Genomic DNA, 23602 nt, shown 5'->3' on the forward strand with positions numbered 1-23602 from the left:
GTAATATGGGCCGAAAATCACTGGAAGCCCAGCCCAGCCCAGCCCATAAGTTTCTCAAATTGTAGCGACATCAAGAAATTAGATATTAATTTTTTTAATTTATAATCTTAACTCAAAATTATAACTTAATTAGTTAAAACAATATATTCTTAAGCAAAAAAGGTGTATGGACAAAATTAGAATTAAATTGAAAATTGAAATAAAGTAAATTGGTGGATGCAAAGGCACGGATAAAATGTGGAGGAATAATATTAAAAAATAAATAAATAAAAAGAATATGGTTTGTTGTTTGAAGAGAATAAGAAAAAAGGAAAGAAAATATAAAAAAGGGAAGGAACCAACGGAAAGTTAAACAAAGTAAAGCCGCAAAAGTTGACGTGGAGAGAAAGCCGAAAGCAGCAGAGCCGTACGTGTCCAATTAATCAACATCAACTACAAAGAAAAATGGTCCCCCCCACCCCAATAATGGGTCTGCAACCCCCCAAACCCCATTTCCACGTCACCTTCCACGCCGCTTACGTGGACGTACAAAACAACCTTCCTTTCTCTTGTCGTTTTCCCCCCCCCCCCACACCATTCTTTATTTGAGTTCCACTCCATCCTTCTCCGCCGACGGAAATCCAAAAGATTGCCCATTTTTGGGCTTTCAACGATTTCACCTGCCCCACTTCAAACAAGTGGACAAGGCCCACTTAACCTGTATGTCGTAGCTAGCTTTCGAACCTCTAATCTCGAGATTGTGTGTCATAGCGATTACAAATCATGGACTTCCATCACTTTGAACATAAACTCTCGTAACTTTGTTTTTTTGTTTCTCTAAAATGTCTCATATCAATAGAGATATACTCTTTATTTATAAAGTCAGAGCCTTTCTTGAGGTTTATGGAGTCCTCCCCTTAATGGAGGCTTGACTCATTCTCTAGTGCCCTCGAACAAATTATATCCCCTGTTTGATACTTAGTCACTCTTGACTACACTTTTGAGGCTCACAACTTATTTGTTCGACATTTGAGGATTCTATTGACATAGCTAAGTTAAGAGCATGACTCCAATACTATGTTAAGAGTCACGGACCTCTACAATAGTATAATATTGTCCACTTTAAGCATAAATGACTTTACTTTTTGTTTCTCCAAAGTATCTCATATCAATCCAGATGTATTCCTTACTTATAAATTCATGATCAACCTCTTAGTTAGCCAACATGGGACTCCTCTCCCAACCATCATCAACCAAAGCTAGGTTTCAAGCCTCTAATCTCATGATGAATTAGTAATAATATGTCCTATTAGCTATCGTTTCTACTGATACAGAGATTTCAAACTTGTAATCTCTTGATCGAGAATGGATGAAGTGAGTGAAGGAGGATAAAAGAAGCATAAAGCTTTTTGAAGCAATAAAACATGAGAGAGAGATGCAGGAGAGTTGATTAAGAATTTTGGGTTCATGAATGTAACCAACAAACTGTTCATAGTAACAAAAAGAAATTAGATTAGATTCGTGTGGTAGGCCCATCTTTAAGGTCGGCAAGCCTTTATTTAATGCAATTCATTAGATTAATACCAAACCATCACTTTTTGATAGCTTCTATATTATTTTAACCACACCAACTCTGGCATGCTCCTAAAGTACCTAAACTTCCATAATTAAATTACCCTAATATAAACACATCCCATCCTCTCCTATTCTATGCTTACAAAATATGAAAACTTGAGTTCCTTCCCCAATTGGAGCAACAGATATTAACCTCATCAACTTTGAGCCTCCTCCTATAATACCTACCCACCTACCTACCTTATTAAACCCACTTGGTCATTTCCAAGAGTGGTTGGAGTAGCCTTTCACATCACATTTTGTCACATTTAATTTACATTTTATTTGAGGTAAGTATCATTTTATTTGAGGTATGCAGAAATAGAATTGGTTCAAGGGGGAATGAAAGAGGATTTAACTGAGAATTATATGGTTTATAGGAATCATGAAAGCAAAGCATATAAAATGTGATACTACAAAAGCACATAAAAAAGGGTCTAATTGGTTGAGCCACCGGCGCCAAAATCTTTGCCGTAGTGATCGTGGTCTTGTGGGAGTGGGTGGCTGGGTGAGGAAGAGAAAGGGTAATGGGGTTGTTGGTTGAGAAGCGTGGAAGAATAATAAGGGAAGTCGGCGTCGGTGCTGGAGAGGAGTTGGGCGTATTGGTGAAGGCCGGGGAAGGCTTCTTCCTGCGGCAACGGCGGGAGAAGAGAAATAGAAGATGATGATGATGACGACGACAAGGATGCTACGGTTGCCGGAGCTGCAGCGGCACCGCCAGTGGAGGGAAGGAAGCCAAACTCAGCAGGGTTGGCTTGAACTCGTTCAGGAAAATTAAGCTTGGCCTTGGTCCCTTTAAACCTCAAAGCGGCGTTATCATACGCAATGGCTGCAGCCTCGGCCGTGTCGAAAGTGCCAAGCCAAACTCTAGCCGCTTTCTTCGGGTCACGAATCTCCGCCGCCCATTTCCCCCATGGTCTTTGTCTCACGCCTCTATAATGTATCTTCCTCTCTGTTTCTGCCATCACATTCCCACGTATTATCATATCAATTTATAATCAATATCTCTCCATTCCAATATTATTCAAATGCCTGCATGTGCAAGACCTACCCCGCTCTATATATATATATATATATATATATATATATATATATATATATTATATACAAATACATTGTATGTACAAAATTATTCAATAACCGTTACATTACGAATCTCAATTTTAAACCGTTACACCAACAATAGAAATACTTCAAATTTGTATCTTGACCGACAAACATATAGATTTTTTAATCTATATCCATATGCTATATTGAGCTTATCAGAAATTAAAATTCTTGGGTGAGGAGTGTTGACGAGGATGGATTGTTAGACCTCACATCAATTGAAGAGAGATTATAAGGGTTTTAAAAAATTTTGAGTTTTGAGGGAGGAATGTTATATATGGGTGAAATCAAAAGTAAATCTATTGAAGATTAATATGAGAAATTTAGAGAAACGTGGTCATCTGGAACATGATACTAAATGGAAGGGTCGATGTTTGTGGTATTTTAATAGAATAAAGAAGTAAAAGAAGCATGAAGACACATGAGATGAAGGATGTGTGTCCCTAGAGCGCCCCCATGTTCTTGAGTTCATAAACCTTCCCATGCACCACAAAAGAACATAATAATAAAAACAAAAGTGGGTGAGTGGTGAGTGACCAAATTGTGTAGCATAACATGCACCAATCCCTACCTTTATTGCACACTTTTACCCGTCAAAAAAATGTTGAATTCTAATGGTTTAGTAGAGAGTATATAAAAAAACATAAAACAAGCATGGGTAATGCCCAAATAAGGCATCATTTTCAAGATTTGACAATGAAACAAGGCGTATGGATATAATAATAATAAAAAAAAATAAAAAAAAAAGGGTTTGGTGGATGGTCAAAAACGTAAAGAGAATAACAATTAGGTTAGATGGAGAGTTACGGAATTAATATTGAATCATGGGAACACACCGGAAATGAACAGGATTTGATGAACACAAAGAACAAACACATGAGAAACCAAGAACAAAAAGTACCTTGATTTGGGAGAGGAGCGGAGAGAGTAGCGGAGAGAGGGAAGGGTTGATCTGTTTCTTTCTCCTCCGCCGCCGCGTCCCATGGAAGTGCCCGCTTTCCATGCCGCCGATCCACCTTTCTTTCTTTCTTTCTTTCTTTTACTTCTACTTCTACTTCTACTGCTCTCTTTGTTACATATATTTTGTTTCCTTTTTATTTTCACACAATGGCACCACCAGAGGAACCCAGGAAGAGGGAAGCAAGTGGAACATCAAACGCATATATAGACACCGAGCATTTCCTTGTTTTTTTGCTTTTTTTTTTCATTTTTCATTTTTTATTTATTTATACATATATATACTTCATAGTCTCATATTACCATTCATTCTACCGACAAGGGGCCACCAATAAAGGTAAAGTTTTTTCTCTCATCATTTCTCCTCTAATATTAATTTTTCAACCCAAAAATAATACTAAAACAAATATATTAAATACACCCCTTCCACTGGGCCGAGAATCTAGGTTTAGAAGGAAAGTAGAGACACAACAAGGAGGAGAAATTTCTCTTTGTTAACTAAACGAGACTCTAGACCAACTATATTCTTGGTCTTTTTAGAAATTATGTTATATATTTGTTTAAAATGTGATTTATTTTTTATTAATAGAATTTATATTAAAAAAATAAATATATATATTAGATTGAAAATAGTATTGAAATATTTGGTTTATAATTGAAAATGAAAGGAATAAATGGAATTTGGGAACTCAAAGCTTTTATTTTCTTTTCTTCGAATACTAATTTTTTTTTATATTTGAGATATATGCGCTGCGAGTGGACCCCACGTCTTGAAATTGGCTCCCTTTAAATTAATTATTTATATAAATTGTATTATTTCCCTCAATTTTTTTTTTCAATTAAACTTCTGGTCTAAATAAATGGTTAGAAATTGAAATAATGTGATAAATGTTTTTTGTTCAAAGGAGAGGAAGGCCTCTCCTTTGAAATATAACGATTTATTTATTGATTTTTTACAACAAACTAAAATTATTTATTTTGAGGACATAATTATACATATTCGAGTCTCACCCATTATTGCATTTTCTTAATTCCATTAACTAATTAGTAGTACGATAAAGAAAAGAAAAAAAAATTAATATTATATATTTTTTTTGTTAAATTAATTAAAAAAAATTATATATTGTGAGCTGGTTAAATTTAAATATTTTAGAGAAATAGATCTAAAAAAACCAATTATTAAAAGGCCACGTTAAAATTAATTAAAATAATATAGTAGTGCTTGTGAATTAATTGAAAATCTTATTCTAATAATGAACCTCCAACCAAAATCTGACTTGTTTAGGATGTAATTCAAAAAATCATTTATTTTGCATTTTAGTTTGACTTAATTTTTAAATCCACCATTTATTTTCCATATATATATATACATCGAGAGAAGTGAAGAACCTTCCTTCCTATCACATTTATTGATAGAAGATGATGGTATGTTTCTCGACTCAGTCTAAATTATATATATATATTGTAGAGAGTTTGATCTCTCCAAATTATTCAAGAAGAATCTTCATTTTGATTTTCATGTGAAAGTTTTTCGTCTCTCCAATAGTTTTGAAATTTTTATAAAAGGTCGAGGATAATATTACAACTTAAATGATAACTCACAAGTAACACAGCTCAATTTATACAATCCACTCATTATTATTATTATTATTATATGAAATGTGTAACGACCAATTATAGGTGTAATAATATCCGTCCATAAAATGATATGTAGACAACTATTGCAATTTTTATTTAATAATTAAAATTGATTCATGAATATTTTGAAACTTGTAATTAAAATATTATATTGATTTTTGAAATGTCCAAGTCAAAATTGGTAGGCCATCCTATATATATATTATGTATGGAAGAAAATAATATTTTGACACATCCCGTCTATAAAATAACAAAATATAATGGTAAGGAAATAATAAAATTTCATAATTTATTATTATTATTATTTATTATAATCTAATATTAAATCGAAATTGTTGGAAATTTTTGTGTTATGATATTAATGTTGAAAATTATGATTGTGAAAAGACATTGATAAAAATAGGTAATAATGGTTTGTGAGTAAAAATAAATTATTATAATATTATTTTAAATTTTCGAAAAATTCAGTCAAAAAGTCAAAGGGAAAGTAAGTCAAATTTTCTTGGGAAGAAAGCCAATGTGTTTTATTTTATTTTTTATTTTTTTTAATTTTTTAATAGAGAAAATAATCAAGCAAGCAGTTGTGGATATGAATTTATTGTATATAGTTTGAGTTCATTATCATATCCCTATTTCATGACTTTATTTTTATTATTATTATTATTATTTTTTATAATTCTAACTTAATCTTTCAAGTATTTGCAATTTTAGTAATTTAAACGCTTGGATTCGGCACCTAATGACCTTGTCATTTCCGTGTCATATAGTCACATTACCTACTCATCGCTTCTTAAGAATAAAGACTATCCTTATCGACCAACACTAGTCCTTCCAACATGTTTTGTCCTCGCTCACCTAATCTTATAATTGCTCAAAGCAAAGCACGAAGTATAGAGTTCCTATGATTGATCTACCGAAAAGATAGGCACGATTCATGTTGGTCTGTGGAGATAGTATGTTGTTGAAGGAGATGGAAGGAAATGTCAGGACTATTAGGTGCTGAATCTATTGTCTTGTATCTCATTTTCTCCCACACGCATGGGTCGAGTACCAAATAGACAATTCTGGTACCTTTCACTTCCGACCAACTTCACCATCCTACTGCTGCTGCCTTGTTGCGGATGTGGTGCTAAAGCTGCATGGGGGAGGCACCATTGTCTCTCTCAATTTTGGTCTTGCCTCTCACCTACGTCTCTCTCTTGGCGTACTCATTTGCAAGCGTTACAGAGTGGCACATACTGATCAAGTATGTGCAACGTCCTATCGTAACCGTCGTGGGTATACATAACGTTTTGTTATTGTTGTGAGGACGATTTGGGATAATCTCTTTAGGTCGATTCGACACTAGTTTAATATTTTACGGGCGAAATGTTAAGAGATATCTAGCACATAATAATATATTAACCTAAATTTACAAGAAAATTATACCTACTTTTTTTTAGTACCAAAAAAAATATAAATATCATGACCAGATACACCGTTTGAGAAAGAGAAATCACACCTATCTTATTCAATTTGTTGTGAGAATACATGTTTGTAAAGAAAAGAAAGCATATCTTAAATAGTCTGGTCGGAACAAAGAGTTTAATATATGGTTTAAATTGATTATGTGACGTAAAAAAAGTATGGGAAAAATGAATAATATGAATGTGAGGATTGGAGAATAAATGATTGGATTAGGTATTAGTCTAAGTTTGGAAGAGATTGTTATTGTATTCTCATTTGTCATTGACTTTGTAAACCGCCCATCTAAATCTAAACATGTCATCAATGNTTTTTTTTTTTTTTTTTTTTTTTTTTTTTTTTTTTTTTTTTTTTTGTATTAACTCAATTAACTTTTAATTTAATGAAATTAGATCTAAACAAATAAATTCAAGCATAATTTAAACATAATCTTAAGTTTTTAATATAAATTGTCATTTATTTAAAGGTATAAAATTACAAGAATAGAACTGATAACAGAAACAAAAAACGAGTAATTTTTTTTTTCCCCCATTCATATGGTTTGGATTTATAACCAAATTCATTGATGATTTGGTTAAAAATTGGCTCAAGAATATCCATCAACGTCAAAAAGATTACCAATGGCTAACACCAATCTTAAAATGTGAAAAGGACCAATCTATTAGCGTTCAATATCGAACTTGAGTCGTGGGCTGTGGGAAAGGTACGGCTATGACTTATCCTTTGTTGGAAAGTTTTGCCAAACCAATGTATATTATAAATGTTATTTTACTTTAAAGAAAAATCACCTTATTTAGGTCCATTTCAAATTAATAGTCTTAGGGGCTGGTGGCCCAATGAACCAGGTCTGAATCCTGACCATTTTTGGGCTAAGAAAATGGTAACAAACCCATATGGCCGACCTCCTTAGAGTTGGCCTTGGCCGTACCCTTTTGTTTAGCCTCAACCAAAGAAATGGCTGATGTCGATCAGAGTCGACTGCTAACCTGGAATATCATAGTAAACTCATAAGAATAGTAAGTGGACAGTACCCACATTAGGTTTAAGCCAGAAGCAATGGAAATTTCGATAATTAGTTCATTTCAAAAAAATTCACATGAGCTCCCTCTGTCTGTCTCTCACATTCTCAACTGTTACAGGTAACTTCCAAGTCAAACCCAAAAATAAAAATGGAAGAAGGAAAAAGGGAAAAAAAAAAAAAAAAAATCAACAAAAGCAAAAGAAAAGGTGGGGGGTATAGCAGAGGAAGCCTCATCTGCTCACGTCAAACCATGACAAAATATCTCCAGGATCATATACTCATATACATGAAGTCTTTCCCTTTTAATTTCCATCTCTTATAATATATTATAATATATCACTCTCGAAATCAAAATTTGGAGGCTCCAACAGATGCTCCTTGAACTATTGTTTCAGAGCTCCTTTTTTTCTTCTTTTTTTTTTCTTCTTTTTCTTCCCTTTGAAGAGGGGGTGGGGAGACGACTTAGCATTGGCTAAGCATTCCTTTCTCTAATGCCACGAACTGCAGCGAATTTCCCTACCTTCAGCCACTAAAAAAATTAAGTCAAACTTTGGTGGATGCAGTTTTTAAGTTACACCGTCCTCAAGGTTAGTGAACACAAAAATTATGGTACTGGCTGGTCCAAATCCTTGGCAGGACATGAAGAAGATGCGTCTCCACTGGAATAATTCTCATCGTTTTCAGAAATTACTAGAGCTTCATCATGGTTTTCCTCCTGGGTACTGCTTCGGGCTTTTCCAGGCCTAGTACGAACATTTACCCCCATTGGAAACGGAACCTGTAGAAATACAAGTCAACATGACTTCTTGCGGAGTGTTCAGCAAACAAACTGCAAATATTCCACCATTCAAAGGCTTTCCTATGTTATTCTATTGCATACCTGATCGCCTGCATTGGGGCCATCAGTGTTGAAAAGGATTGGCCGACATCGCTTATCCTCATTCATTAAGCTTGAATTCTGGAAATGGGCGATGAGAGCAGCTTTTCCCTGTATGCGAGCATATGCAAGTGATGCCACCTTCTCACTATTGAATTTCTCCCATTTTTTTCCATTAAATGCCTGCAAGTAAGGCACTCCTTTGTCAATAAAAACTTAGCAAGTATGACCTCAACATTCTTCCTGCAAGCTTCAATTGCATACAAACCTCATAGAATGGAATGATTAGGCTAGGATCAGTCATGTTAATGAACGCATATCCCACATTACATTTGTTCTGCAACCAAAAAGTGTGTATAAGCAACAAAATTGTGATGAAACAGAACGAAGGAAGATATTTTGTGGCACTTCTCCCATAAAATTGAGTGGTAGCTTCTGAACATGGAAAAACTTGCCTTAAAGTCAATGGGCAGATAGATGAAGTCATAAGTTCCTCGATGGCGTTCATCAATTGCAGCCAAAAGCATCTTTGAAGTATATCTGCAATTACAATCATGATGGATTACGAGCTTTCAGATGGTAACAAGAGCAAGAGGGGACCAACAACTGATGTTAAAAACTACTAAAACATAACTCTTCCTTTTTTGCATTAGAAATGGGATGATATTACAGATATCACTATCAATTACGCAGTTCAACATCTTTACGTCCCTGCGTTAATTAGCTCAACTTGCTACTCGAAATACTAGACAATGTTGATGATTAAGCAGGGAAAACACACATTTTCCTTTTCTTTTATTTTCTTCTTTTGTCTAGGTAGGAGCGAGGGTTAATTTCAAAGGAAAATCATCAATAAAAAACAGATCTACAGACGGAAGGAAAGGGCAAAATAAGGGGCAAATTTGGTAGTGATATTGCCACATTCTCAATAACCCTCATTCAGTGAAATAGTAACTTCATTATGCGACCAGCCATACTCATAGCAACCAATAAATGTCCTCAGACAAAGAAAGAAAATCTAATATGGTAGACACAATGCAACATAATTCTCTTGTTTCATAAAACAGCAACTCTACTGGCTCAAATCATTCGTGTATGCACTCAACATAAGATGAAAGAAGTCGAGTCCAAAGTGGCACGTGTTCCTCCACTAAATGAGCAAAGGTGGCATAAACATGGTTCCAATCATCTCATGAGACTAGGAACTACTTTAGATGTAGGTGTTTGGGAATTTAATGAACTGAAGCACAATGCATTTAATTTGGGTAGCTAAAGACAAGCAGAGATAGTAAGGAACAATCTTATCATGACTTTACTTGAACAGAATCGGTTCTATAAGCTATATAACTGTGTCCTTGAATTCTAAAGAAACCATCATTTATTAGAAATAACTATGTAGTGGTCGCATCCCCTTGTGGCCCCATACATCTTTAATACAAGAAGACAAAGTCCTTGAAGTTACAAGACAAACCTGAGACTAATCCAAAAAAAAACTCCCTCCTTGTAAAATGAGCATGCAGAAAAGATACAAAAAATTGGAGCATGAAACCAAAAGTTAAGTTAAGTGGAGAAATCCACACATGGTCTCAAACCATGTTGAGCAAAAAATCACCTAACGAAGTGGCATTCAATTAGCACCTATCACACATTCGCAAAAATTTCAATTTCGAGGCAGAAGAAAAAATAACAATGGCTCTCAGAATCAAACTGGCATAATCTTTTTGTATGAGTTAACAATATCATAAATGAAAGGCAAAACTGTCTTATGACCTTTGAATGGTCATCAAGATCACATGAAAACTCTTCCATGCAAAAACAGAACATGAGTTTATACGTACAATGCACTAACCTTTATTATACCCTGAAAACTGAACAATAATCTAATGGAAAGAAACCATCATGATTATGAGAAAAACTATAAAAATTTAAGAGAGAAGTACTAACTTGTTAGGAATGTTCTTTATCATAAGTGTAGTACGATTGTCTTCACCCCTCAGTATGCGATCAATATCAAGTTCATATTGCTTCTTATCTGCTTGATTAGAGGCAGCTTCAGTTCTTCGGCTTCTACCACGTTCGTTTGAAGAGTCAAATGAATTCATCATTGGAAGAACTTGGCCTCGTCCAGGAAAAACCATGCACCGCTGATGATGGGATTGTAGTCCTACATTTCGTTGGGGGATAGGAAGCTCAACAGAATTTCCACCAACTTGTGGGAAGATGCGAGAGAAAAATTCCATAGATTGTGGTGAATTGTTAGGCAGATTCATATTCCCAATAGAACCTGAATGAAAACCAGAGGCTTTTGACAATTCCCCAGCATAAGCATGCTGCCTATCCCAGATAGAAGGATTAACTGCTGGTGCTGATCCAACATGGTGATTATTCATGGGCAGAACTGTGTGCATCAAATGAGATGCTGCTCTTGGAACTCCATGGACTTGGGTAGGGGTATGAGCAGCAGAAATTCCATTCATATAAGATGGAGAATTTGGCCATACAACACCTGGAGCTGGAGGCTGGGGCCGGTAGGAATTACCCCATGTATAATGCGGTCCCGGAATGGGGCCAGCTCTGTTACCACCAGATGCAAAAACTGCAAAAATAATAGCATCCAGCTAAATGAAAGCACGAGAAAGCTAAAAAAAACCATCCTTTCATCCTGACGAAAGTAAATTGTTAACAATTGATATATACAGAAAATAAAATGGCTTCCGGTAAGTAACAATCAATTTAAACATAATAATGTTCTGCCCATGCCTGCGAAGGGGATTGGAACCTGTCAAACACCATTCACCAGCGCAGATTTCAGCAATTTGTTTTCTACTTTTTGCAGGAAACATAATAAAGTACTAAAACCAAACCGAGCACAAAAGAAGGGATAAGGAACCCCCCAAAACCTACCAACTAGGGATCACAAAAAGCTACCCACTTGATGTCTATAAGAAAATATGAATAGTTTATTAAGAATCTCTAATCAGCTGCATAGTGAACCAACCATTTCAATTGAACATGGAAAATGAAGACCCTTGATCAAATATTCAAGAAGACATTCAGTATCATTATAGGACAAATCGTGAAAATAATTAAACCTACCATCTTCATTTAATTCAATTGAGCGACCATTAAAGTTCACTCCACATAGCTGCCTGCTATCAGCTCTTTCGGGTGGTCGTAGACTGATGTTTCCTGCAATTGCATTCATAGAATTGCAGTGAACATTGTTGTTCAACCCATCAGGATGTTCTGGAAGGGAATGAGGATGAATAGCCGAAGCTGCCCGGATACCCAGCTTTAGTTGTGAAGGTGAATGACCAGAGTCAATGAAGCCAGATTGGTTGCCAATTGATTCAGATCTCATCACAGAAGGTAAGCTACTTGGAACGCTAGAAGATATCCCATGATGCAACACAGTCTCCAGAGATGGAGCTCGCATCATAGAGTGTACTCCAATAACAGATCCATTACTCATGCTGCTAGACTTGATAGTCCCACCAGGAACTAAGCCTACAATATTTTCCTTGGGTGAGACAAATAAAATACTCAGAATTCATAAGTAACGAGCATGATTTTCTTTTGGTTATAATACCAGAGAAGCCGGCACTACTGTTAATGGGTGGGCTACCCTGTTGCAAATAGAGACCAATATCTTCCCGCTCCAATTGTGGATGTAATTGTTGCACCAAACTGGAGCACGAAGATAAATAAATAAATTTGTTAGCATCCACTAATAACTTGTTCCTTCTAATCTAACTCTGTTGGAGATAAGAAGACATATATATATGTATATATAAATTCAACGAGGCTAGGATTGAAACTAAGCATAAACAAGCATCAAAAGAGCATATTTGTCAGAACCTGCGTCTCACGCCACCAGGACGACTTGGCTCAAGCTTTATCTGCTTCCCTGCTATATCACTCAGGTTTAATGCACAAAGAGCAGCCTCTGCAGCTCGGATATCATAAAATTCAATGAATTTATGATGACTTCTGAGGGGGGCTTCACGAATCTACAATTTTGAAGAACAGTGTCAGATTGCTCAGAGCATATAATGGAATGCAATTTTAAAAAAAAAAAGGAATCACCGCCACACCTCCTTGATTTCTCCATAGACACCAAATATTTGACGAAGTTCTTCATTTGAAACAGAAGACTCAAGGTTAAAAACAACAAGAGTTCCTTGGTTGATATCTTTTTCAGAGGGGTTGTCCTGAAAAAGTAGTATAAAGAAAGATGTGAGGAACGAAAGAAGTCTTTAAAGAATTTAAGGAAGATAACTTGATGCGGTTAGTAATGATAGATTAAGAATAAATCTCCATGAAATTCAGATACTTCGTAAACAGCTACTTAAAATGGAAAAACAAATAAGATAATAGTTCAACCAATTAATGCATTTTACATTTGTCTTAAAGGTCAGCAAATCGATCCACCACTGGTGACTTGAACTCTAAAAGATAAGACAATACTGAGGAGAAACCAACCTTCGGTATAGAATAATGTATGTCAAGCTTCCTTCGTCGCAATGGTTTATTCTGGAGTGCTTTCATTGCATTCCGGGCAGCTCTAATATCATAATAGGATATCATCACAAACCCTCGATGTTTGCAGGCTGTATAGAGAGTGCGAATGTCTCCATATTGCTGCAGATTATAAAACAATAGTGTAGATATATAAATTAGTGGAGATGCTACTTTGAAAAGCACAAAGGAAACAACATAGAGAGTAAGAAAAACGTGCACCTCAAAAAGAACCTTCAATTCAGAATCTTCAACATTGCTATTTATATTTCTCACAAACAGTGTCCTGGAAGGATGTTCACCTAAAGGATGCTCTCCAGCCATAGCACTGTTAAACATCCCTGGCAAATTGTTAAAAATACCTCCAGGAGATTCAGAATTCTTCTGTCCAACAGATATGCCATCATCGCCCAAATCCATCCCTCCAACATTGCTAAAGAAATCCAAGTCCTCAGCATCATCCTCGCCGGTTGTTTCAACCAAACAATCAAGCCCATCAGTTACTCCAGCAAGTAAGTCGTCATCATCAGGGAGGAGGTTTCCAATGGTTTGGGCCTCCAATTCTTCAAGTGACTCAAAAACCTCCTCCTCCTCAAAGTGAGATGCAACAGTGTCAACAGAATGGCCATATAGTGCATTGCTTGGAGAAAATCGCACTGCACAAATAAATATACGTAAAAGAATGGCTTACAGGGATAAAGTTGATAAGGTTGAGCAAGCCAAGAATGAATCTCATTCAGAACTTATTTGCAAGTTCCTTTAGATTTCAGTTCATTAGCCAGCATCCTCATCAGGTACATATATGTGAGGAAGCAATCAAGAGACTTACACTTCCTAGTAAATATATCTGATAAAGAACTCGAGAAGAGACTACTCTCATACTGAGAATTCATCATATTGACTTCATTACTACGAGCAAAATAATTGGATGTTCTTTCAGCTCCAACAGCATGTCTATTCAAGATAAGACTTGCATTCTGGTCTCTCACAGGAAATGAATCGTGATTTTCCAGTGAGTTCCCTGTCAGGCACTCGCCTATTGAAAGTTTTTCCACAGATGATGAAGCACCTGAAATGTTACTGGCTGTTCACAAACATTGAAACAAATATCTTTTCAGCAGAGGAAATCAGGAAAAGCCTTCTCAGCACACACTACAATAAGAAGCTTAATTAACAACACAACAGAACCAACTCAAGATAGCTCCATCCCAGGAATATTGCTGAAATAAAATCCTTGCCCATATCTGATTTTAATTCTGCCCTTAATGCTTTGAAAGTTTCAATTTAACCTCCAATCCTTTAATTTGCTTTCTGAAAAACTCTTTTGTTCAGAATTCCCGTTAAAATACCTAGAGGATTTAATAGATTGACGGTAGAATTGAAGCTCATAAAAGGTTTAGAACAAAATTGGAACAAACTACATAGGTTAGGACCAAAATTGAAACTGACAAAACTATGCAAAATTGATCTCATTTTTTCATTTTTATTTTTATTTTTTTGGGTATGCACGCACATGTGCATGGTGACTGGGCACAGGGGGGTGAAATTAACCATGAATCTGTCGATAAGCTGTACTATAGACTTTCAGGCAGGTAATGTTGTTACAGTATGAACAAATGTGCGTAGGCACAGTTATCAAAGAGGCAAACTGTAAACTGAAGTCTTTAAAGCACTGTGGGGTCAACCCACAATGACCATCAATCGGACATTAAATCCTACGAGATTTCTCATGCCAAACATTAGAGGGGTCAAAATGGCTATTTTGTGAGATTAGCCATGGTGCAAAAGTTGACAGAACACCCATGATTATCAAAGAAAAAAAGTATTCCTATGGCATACAGAGCAAATATGAAAGAAAGATAATTAGAACAAGAAACATATACTAGGTATTTAACATGTGCCTCATACTGGACATTTGTTGGGAGGATAGGAGAGAGAGAGAGACTAAAGTCTCAAAATATTTCTCGAACAGTGATAGTATCATGACACAGCTAATTGATAATGACAAATAAGCTTAAGGTCAAGATATGCTAGATGCCAATTTCAAATTTGACAATCAACTTCTTAGTTAGAAACAAAACATAAGCAGGATTTCCTACCATTTAAGAAACTGAGATATTAAATAGAATATAAGATAATTAGCAGGTCCAGAAAATATAAATTCATGGATAGTACATCATCTAAAACAAATGATAAAATCTATTTCTGTTTTGCAGTGGGTTAATCACAGACAAGTATCTTCGAACATTGCACTTTTCATGCATTCTATGTCATGTTGATGTTCCAATTTATGAGAATTTACTTCCACTGCAATTAGATTCCATATCATTGTAATTTCCAAATGCCTCTTTAGAACCCCTAGACATGCTACATTTCTCACAACAACACAGAACAAGAAATAAGTGGTGGTCAATCAATTAAGGACAATTATATTCTCTACTTGAAAGTTCAAGTATTCAAAAGATAATAACACAAGAAACTAAAAGTAACCAAAAAGAAAGAAAAGATAAAAGTGGTTCATGGGTCATTTGCACTGACCACGGTGATTTGGCACACCAGCCGACGTCCAAACTCCAACCTGCCCCTGGAACGCAAGGAAACAAAGAAAAAAAAATGAGAAATTGGAAGGAAACAGAAATGGTGGGTTAGACTGAAGTTCCAGATCCTAAAAAATGCAGTATTATGAACTGCAGGAACAATCAATCTCTCGTGCTAGAAAAGAAAGAAAAAAAAAAAACTCATGAAAGCCAAGGGTCTGACCATACCTCATCTGAATGATGTAAATCGTCGGAGAAGAAGGAAGATGAAGACAAACCCTTAAAGTCCAATACTTCAGACGGCATGATGGAACCGAAAAAGAACAAATCCCAAAAGATTAAAAAAAATAAACCAACTCAAAGAAGCTCCATAAAAAAGGACGCCAAAAACTGCAAGCCCACTCCTCCAGAAGGCAATTCAAAAGCTTCCCTCGAGCCTACAAAAATCTGCAGGTAGATCAATAATTTTTAGTTGGGAAAAATAGAAGCCGAAGAACCGCTGATTAAACTGGGTTGGACATATTAATTCACAAGTACCGCACAGTCAAACAAGAAAGGAAGGAAAGAAAACGGTTGTTCGTTTGAGATCTCGACAGTAATGCAACGAATTACACAAAACGAATCATAAGCATTAAGTTAAAGATCGCCTGATAAACATTAAGTTTCATAAATAGAAAACCATGGCTGAAATCGAGGGGAAGCAAAAGGCCCATCCAGCGGTAAAATTCAAACAAGAAATAGCTAGATCGCAAAATACAGAAAGAAAACCAAAGCACAGGAAGTAAATTAGAGAGAATCAAAACCCCGAATTGAGCTAGAAACAGCACAGTTTACCTTGAAAGGCCGAAAAGATTAAAAAAGAAATTAAAAAAAAAAAAAATTGAAAAGATCCGAGTAGAAAGAGGAAACAGAGAGGGAAAAAGAGGAGGAAGAGAAGAGAGCAGGAGAAAGATGAGAGGGAGCGGCAATTAAGAGAAAAGAGAGAGATGAGAAACCGGGAAGAAGAGGAAGAATTTAAACAAGAAAGAGGGAGAGGGAGAGGGAAAAGAATAGATTACGGCATAAGGCATGGGAGGTTGAAGAAGGAATCATGTAAGCATCTGTGGCGTGCAAGATCGTCCAAAGGGTTTGATGCTTAAATTTCCTGCATTGCACGTTAGGTCCAGCACCTCCAGCCCCTTCATGTTGGATAAATATATGTATAAATAAATATACTAAGCGGGCATTGTTGAAGGTCTGGTTGCTGCAATTGTTGGCGTATGGCGGAAATCTGTATGTTCCTCCAGAGCTCGGGGTGAAGCGCAGGAGGAGAGCCTTAGGGGTAAATGGAAGAATAGGGAAGAAATTCTCCGGCGAGATTCGTAGCCCTCGCCTGAGAGAAGGGGGGAGATGGAGGAGGAAACAAGGAGAAGGGAGAGAGAGAAAGAAAAATGAAATTTAGGTGTGAGAAGGAAGGAAGGGAGGAGGAGGAGGAGGAGGAGAAGAAGAAGAGGAAGAAGAACAAGTTTGTGCCTACAAACACGAGCGAGATAGATCGGGGGGAGGAGAGAGAGTGAGAAAGTGGTTAGGAGTTGCCGTTTGTTAACGCCGTCAATTCCCCTCTCCTCTCCTCTCCATTTCTTTTGTGCGGTCGCAGTAAAAACCAACGCCCTCCCCTTCCTTTCCTTCCCTCTCTTCTGTTGTGTTGTTTGCGTTGTTTTGTGATGTCTTCATAATTCACCTTTAACTCTTCTTTCTCTCTCCTCCACGCTGGCTCCCCCCCCTTCCTTTACCTTAAACAAACTTTTTCTCCCCTTTTTTACCTACCAAGCTTTCTTTCCTTGGTTCCCATTATTCGCCTCATTAATTTAATAAAACTAAAAAACACTATTTATTTATTTTCAATTTTTAATTACAATTTTATACTTTTTTTTTTTAATTTAATTATAGAATTTTATATTATATTAAATACAAAATTGAATTAATTTTGATATATGATCGAAATAAATATAAAAAAAAATAATTATAGATACAAATATGAAGGAATATATTTATGCACGAAACACTAAGTGATTGATTTCTTGTTATTGCAAACAAAAAAGAATCTCTACCTTGTTTTTGTACTTCCTCAATTCCCCCATCCATTTTATTCTCTTTTATATTATTATTATTATTATTATTATTATTATTATTTTGCTTCATATTTCAAATCAACCAAAACAAAACTAACCATTCCCATTTTTTGTTTCAACTCCCTCATTAACTAAATTAAGAATTTAAACTCATGTCTGGATTACAACCAACATGCCTGTCGGTCCAACTGGACCGATCATTTCTTTATTTTATAACTTAAACATATATATATATATATATATATATATTCAATTTTATTACAAATTATTAACGCTAATCACATGTGACAGCAATCATTCATTTTTTTTTTCAGATTTGGAGGGATTTATTAATGTGCATACAAGAACCCAAAAAATTTAATAATAATAAAATAAAAAAACGCTCATGGATCCTCGGCCCAATGGGCTTTTCAATAATGGGCCTTCTCCGGAATCGACAACACGCCTAACTCTCATTTTCTGTCCCCCTACCCCGACTGCCCATGTTGTTTCACGTGCTACGTTAAATCACTCCCATTAACGTTGTTGTTGTTGTTGTTTTTATTGTTCTTATTTAATTTTAGTTTAAATTATACAAAAATATCTTCCCAAAGCCCTGAAGACCTAAGTGAGTGATTAAGAGATAAAGCAAAAGTGTGGTTATGCTTAAGACAAAAGAAAACCCCTTTTATGTAAGTGAAAATTAAAATTAATAATATTCATTATATATTCTTACAATTTTTATCACTAAAATTGACGCCATAGTCTATTCATTATGTAATTTTAATTATTATTGTTATTATTATTATTATTTAGAGGAAAAAGAAATAGGAATTGTTGGATTATTGCAAAAAATAGAAAAAGTTAAAAGAGTGTGAAGAATTAGGTATTGGGAGCGTATAAGGGAAAGATAAAGAGTTTGATGGGAATGGGGAAATTCAGGAAATTCAGGAAATTGGGGGAAATTGGGGGAAATTGGGAAAAATTGGGGCGCAATTTCAAACCCTAAATCCAAATCCTCCAAATCAAACAAAAAGCCAAAACACTAGACGACAGAAACTACACTGAAAATCAACGGCTAATCCTTTTCATTATCGTAACCTTCTAAATCAAGCTCCAATCCTGTCTTAATTACCTAATTTTCGAGATAAAATTATCTTTACAGATATGTAACATATAACATATCTTTTAACATTTTAACATTTGATTCATGTGTTTGGTTTCGTCTATATATTTGAGAGTGAAAAGTAGTTCTAAAATCTAATGAGTACTCATCCGTTTCTAAAGACTACTTTATAAATATCAATATGAAACTGTCACATTTAACCATCGTACCAATGTACCAAAAAAAAAAAAAAATGAACGCAAAATGTGAATTTGGGGGCTAAAGGGGTGGGGTTAGATTTTGAGTAGCAGCTTTACATTTGATAGCCAAAAGTTGTAACACACCCATTTATATATTAAATAAATTATATAATATAGTCCGATTCTTTAAAATGTTACGTTTAAATTTCAAACTTTTATAAAAGTCAATAATTAACTTGAGGAATGTTACAACTTTATCAAGTTGACTTTCTTTACCATATATATATAAATATAAATATAAATAAAAAGATTTTGGGGACTAAATGTTGTCCCAAAAGTCCTTTGGGGATGGGAGACATCACTAACACATTAATTGGCTCTAGTAATCAATGTTATAATTACAACAATATTATTCCACTATAACCAAATACATGTTTCTTGCCCCCACTTCCGTCCTAAAATCACTTTTTTTTCTTCTTCTAAATAGAAGCTGGGATGAAAACAGTTATACTTTGTTTAAAAAGTAATCTTAAAAAAAAAACTTCAAAAATAATATTATTGTAGTCCCGGTATAAAATATGACATGGTATTCGTCCATCTATTGACAGTAAAAACATTTTTAAATTATTTTATAAAGGTTAGAGGAGTTAATGTTATCTTTAAAATTTCATAGATATTTTTCAAATGTACTCATAAGAGTATTTTTAAATTTTTAAAAAGTCAATTTTAAGATTTAAGAGTAATTTTGAAACAAAGCACTGTATTATATATATATATATATATTTATTTATTTATTTACTTACGACTATTATTGAAAATTTGAAAGTTTTAGTTATTATTTTAGATAAAAATCAATTTTGAACTAATTTGTTAGACGAATTGTTTGAAATATAATTATATATATAAAAAAAAGGATGAAAATCAAAATATGAGAATAAAAAAAAACATTTAAAAATGCATTGATTAAGGATATGAACGTTAAAGGTCATAAAGGACAAAATTAAAGCCTATTAAATGATAGAAACTAAAAAAAATGGCAATGCTTAATTAAATGACTTGACTTAATGTAGGGATAAGTCAGCTAGAATCATAAACAATTAACATGCATGAACCGGGCGGCGTGTGTAGCCGAACAAGTTTAAATTCCGCACAAGTTATGGTTAGTTGGCAAAGGCGAACCTTGCCTAAGGTCCAACTAGACCACAAAACAGAACGAGAAAGGTGAATAAAGCTTGAGTTTCTGTTGAAGCTTGTCACGAGCGAAGATGGAAAATGTAGAATTGTGAGAGTTGATACGGGTGCGTGCATAGCCCATTGAAAAAACCCTAGAATTGACCTAAAAATTGGTAAAAGGATTGGAAGTGCAGCGGAAAGAGAAAGTGTATGGCATCTTTGAAGGGTCCCCACAAAATGAGAGATGGAATGCGACTTGTTACTAACCCCTCCACTAATAAAACCTTTATTATTATTTTTTAAAATTAAATTAAATTAAATTTAATTTTGTGGTGAATTTGAGTAATAATAATTTGGGTTTTAATTAGAGATGGTATTAGGGTGGGGTTGTAGGGAAGGGAGAGTGGTGGCCTCATCCATTATTATTTTTCAATTACTAAAAAAATTAAATTCTTAATTAATTCTAATTGGGAAATCCTTAAGGAGCAGTTACCATTTAATTAATTTAATTAATTTTTATATTTTATAATAAAACCAAACCAATTTGTAATAAGAACCCAATAAGAGGGCCATTAAGCCCAAATCCCAACCAAACCTTCCATCCCTAATCCTTTCTCTCTCCTCTTTCTCTCTCTCCGCCTTTATTCTCTCTCTCTATATTACGGAGAGAGATGGTCTGACAGACTGAACCCAAACGCCGTTACAGACCCCAGAGAACCCCGTTTACGCCTTCCCTAAACCATCCTCCAATAACTCACGTGCTCTTCTTCTTGACAATATTCTTAATTTTATTTTATTTTTTATAAAATTTATTTCTATTTTTATATGGCTTTGCAGCAGCTTAGCCTCGGTCCAGCTCCCCTTGACGCCGTCACTAATGGTGTTGACGTTCGGCCGATGTCAATTGACGGCGGAGACGACGCCACCAAAACACCCAGGCTTCCCCGGTGGACTCGCCAGGAGATTCTTGTTCTTATTCAGGGTAAGAAGGTTGCCGAGACAAGGGTTCGCGGCGGCCGGGCTGCTAGTCTTGCCTTTGGCTCTGCCCAGGTTGAACCCAAGTGGGCCTCTGTCTCCTCCTACTGTAAGAGGCATGGGGTCAATCGGGGTCCGGTCCAGTGCCGCAAGAGATGGAGCAATTTGGCTGGTGACTTCAAGAAGATCAAGGAGTGGGAGTCCCAAATTAGGGAAGATACTGAATCCTTTTGGGTCATGAGGAACGATTTGAGACGCGAGAGGAAATTGCCAGGGTTTTTCGACAAGGAGGTTTATGATATATTGGATTCCGGCCCAGCTCCTTCGCCATCGCCGGCTCTGGCTCTCGCTCTTGCTCCTGCTCCGCCCCCCGCTCTCAATTCCGATGAGGTCAAGCCCGATGCCGAGCCGGAGCACGTGTTCGACAGTTCTAAAATAGCGACAGCGGACGACGGTTTGTTCTCCGATTTCGAGCAGGACGAAACCAGCCGGAGCCCCATGAAGGAAGTCGCCGGGAAGGAGGTTCCAGCACCGACGGCCGACGGGGCAATTCCTGCTCCGACACCTTTATCAGGTAATTGGGGAAGATGGGTCAATTCAAATCTGTTTCGATTTGTTTAATTCTCATTCTACGACCATGCATGGTCTCCTAAAGATCGGATTTCAGAAAATTAAATGATAAATGTTTCTGGTTATTTGAGATTCTTGCAGCTTTATGTTCCAATTATTCTTTTCTCCTCCACCCCTTACTAAAAAACCATTTTATATATTCTGTCGGCTTCGAATGTTCTTTTAGCTGACTCTGTCTCTACCTTCGTCCCATTACTGGAACAAGATTTCAAGTTCCATTTATTTCTCATTTCAATTTTTTCCCCTTTGATTTACAGAGAAGCTGTACCAACCTGCTGCTCAAGATTGTCCTGTCCAAGGTAAGCTCAAATTAATCTTTATTCTGTGATTTTCTTATAAACCCTTCCTCCACAGAACAATGTTTGTTCATGAAAAATCTCAGCTGTTGATACACGCCTGTGATCATGAACTGCAAAGAACAATTCTATTTTCGGTGTTTTCAATTCTGGATAAATGATCAAGTCATCGAAACACTGTCTTCTTAGATTGCTGATTTGATATGTTCTATCTTGTGCGCTTCTCAGTTTCAAAATATCTTTTGATCATCTCATGTAATGATAATGGAGTTTCAGTTGATGTTCTTATTCACACGGCTCTGTCCATCATATTTTTGATGTACTGTCCGTTTACTAATACTGTCATGGCTCAACTTCGAACCATATACCGCCGTTCGGCTGCTGGCTTAACGAGCTTTCGATTCACTATTTCGAATGGATGAGAAACATCAGATTATATCTAAAAGAATTAGGTTTGTTTGTTTGTTGGAGTTGTTGTGTTGTTTACTTTGGCAAGCTGTAAAGTTCAACATTATGAAGAGAGATGGCTGTTTTTTGGCCCTCTGAATCCCCACAATATCGTCATGAGTTAAGCTAATTGACATATAAACTTAATCTGAACCCAATCTGGTGTTCAACAGGCACATCAAATGACAGAGAAGCAGCAGCAGCAGCAAATCCCGGGATCGGATCGACGTCATCACAAGAGGGACGGAAACGAAAGCATGTTGCATTAGACGTGGACGAGGAAACCATGGTGCAGAATGAACTGATTGGCATCCTGGAAAAGAATGGGAAACTGCTGAGTGCCCAACTGGAAGCTCAAAACATGAACTTTGAGCTGGACCGGGAGCAGCGTAAGCACCACGCCGATGGCTTAGTCGCAGTTCTTAACAAGCTCGCAGACGCTCTAGGGAGGATTGCGGATAAGCTGTAGGAAAAGAAAGAGAGAAATCCAGATGAGTAGATGTACATAACCAACAACATTTTTCTCTCCTGGAGCATGATAGAGACACATAAGAGATAGAAGAAATTGATAGGAGGAAGGTTGATGAAGAAGGAGGTTTCCTCTTGTGTCTGCCATTTCTAGTTTCAGACTGCCTTTGTGACCAATTAGTGGTGAGTTTAGTAGAAGTTATAGATATCCCCATACACAGATAAGAAGAAGGATATACAAAAACTGAGAGAGTTCTACTTTTTATACGGATTCCAATATTTGTAAATCTTATTATTTATTTCCATTTTTGGTTTTTCCCAATCCAACTTCACTTCTTCCATTTTCTCCAACACCGTTTCCATCTTTCTCTTTCTCGGAATGTCGTTTTCGTTCTATAAGTATAAATCTGATTTGGAGATTTTAACTTAAACCCTCCAGACTTATGTTTATATTAGCTTCTCAAATTTTGAACCTAAATTTGTAACTATCCTTAGGCTCGACTTTG

The 23602-nt window shown here is 35.8% G+C and overlaps 3 protein-coding genes across 6 annotated transcripts; 1 reads left to right on the plus strand and 2 right to left on the minus strand.

Annotated features, from left to right (window-relative positions):
- Positions 1 to 1881: 1881 nt before the first annotated feature.
- Positions 1882 to 2613, minus strand: LOC111807393 (ethylene-responsive transcription factor ERF113-like). The gene has a single exon (XM_023693105.1). The coding sequence runs from the start codon at positions 2577 to 2579 to the stop codon at positions 2031 to 2033; it is 549 nt and encodes a 182-aa protein (XP_023548873.1). The 5' UTR covers positions 2580 to 2613; the 3' UTR covers positions 1882 to 2030.
- A 5187-nt stretch (positions 2614 to 7800) lies between these two features.
- Positions 7801 to 17499, minus strand: LOC111806397 (protein MEI2-like 4). 3 transcript variants are annotated; one of them, XM_023691691.1, is made up of 15 exons: positions 16771 to 17499; positions 15941 to 16159; positions 15714 to 15759; positions 14005 to 14244; positions 13398 to 13831; positions 13140 to 13298; positions 12752 to 12868; positions 12516 to 12667; positions 12247 to 12344; positions 11754 to 12164; positions 10602 to 11253; positions 9113 to 9197; positions 8926 to 8994; positions 8661 to 8840; positions 7801 to 8558 (listed from the first exon to the last, which is right to left on the minus strand). In XM_023691691.1, the coding sequence occupies exons 2-15, from the start codon at positions 16016 to 16018 to the stop codon at positions 8385 to 8387; spliced, it is 2895 nt and encodes a 964-aa protein (XP_023547459.1). In that variant the 5' UTR covers positions 16019 to 16159; positions 16771 to 17499; the 3' UTR covers positions 7801 to 8384. The 3 variants fall into 3 exon arrangements, with proteins under 3 accessions (XP_023547459.1, XP_023547457.1, XP_023547458.1); XM_023691689.1 differs by having other exon boundaries at positions 14005 to 14259; positions 16771 to 17497; XM_023691690.1 differs by lacking the exon at positions 16771 to 17499 and adding an exon at positions 16547 to 16638 and having other exon boundaries at positions 14005 to 14259.
- A 3348-nt stretch (positions 17500 to 20847) lies between these two features.
- Positions 20848 to 23423, plus strand: LOC111806398 (trihelix transcription factor ASR3-like). 2 transcript variants are annotated; one of them, XM_023691693.1, is made up of 4 exons: positions 20849 to 21038; positions 21118 to 21829; positions 22143 to 22184; positions 22802 to 23423. In XM_023691693.1, the coding sequence occupies exons 2-4, from the start codon at positions 21178 to 21180 to the stop codon at positions 23095 to 23097; spliced, it is 990 nt and encodes a 329-aa protein (XP_023547461.1). In that variant the 5' UTR covers positions 20849 to 21038; positions 21118 to 21177; the 3' UTR covers positions 23098 to 23423. The 2 variants fall into 2 exon arrangements, with proteins under 2 accessions (XP_023547460.1, XP_023547461.1); XM_023691692.1 differs by having other exon boundaries at positions 20848 to 21829.
- The last annotated feature ends 179 nt before the right edge of the window (positions 23424 to 23602 follow it).

Source organism: Cucurbita pepo, chromosome LG12 (assembly GCF_002806865.2).
Source record: "Cucurbita pepo subsp. pepo cultivar mu-cu-16 chromosome LG12, ASM280686v2, whole genome shotgun sequence".
Classification (NCBI taxonomy): Eukaryota; Viridiplantae; Streptophyta; class Magnoliopsida; order Cucurbitales; family Cucurbitaceae; genus Cucurbita; species Cucurbita pepo.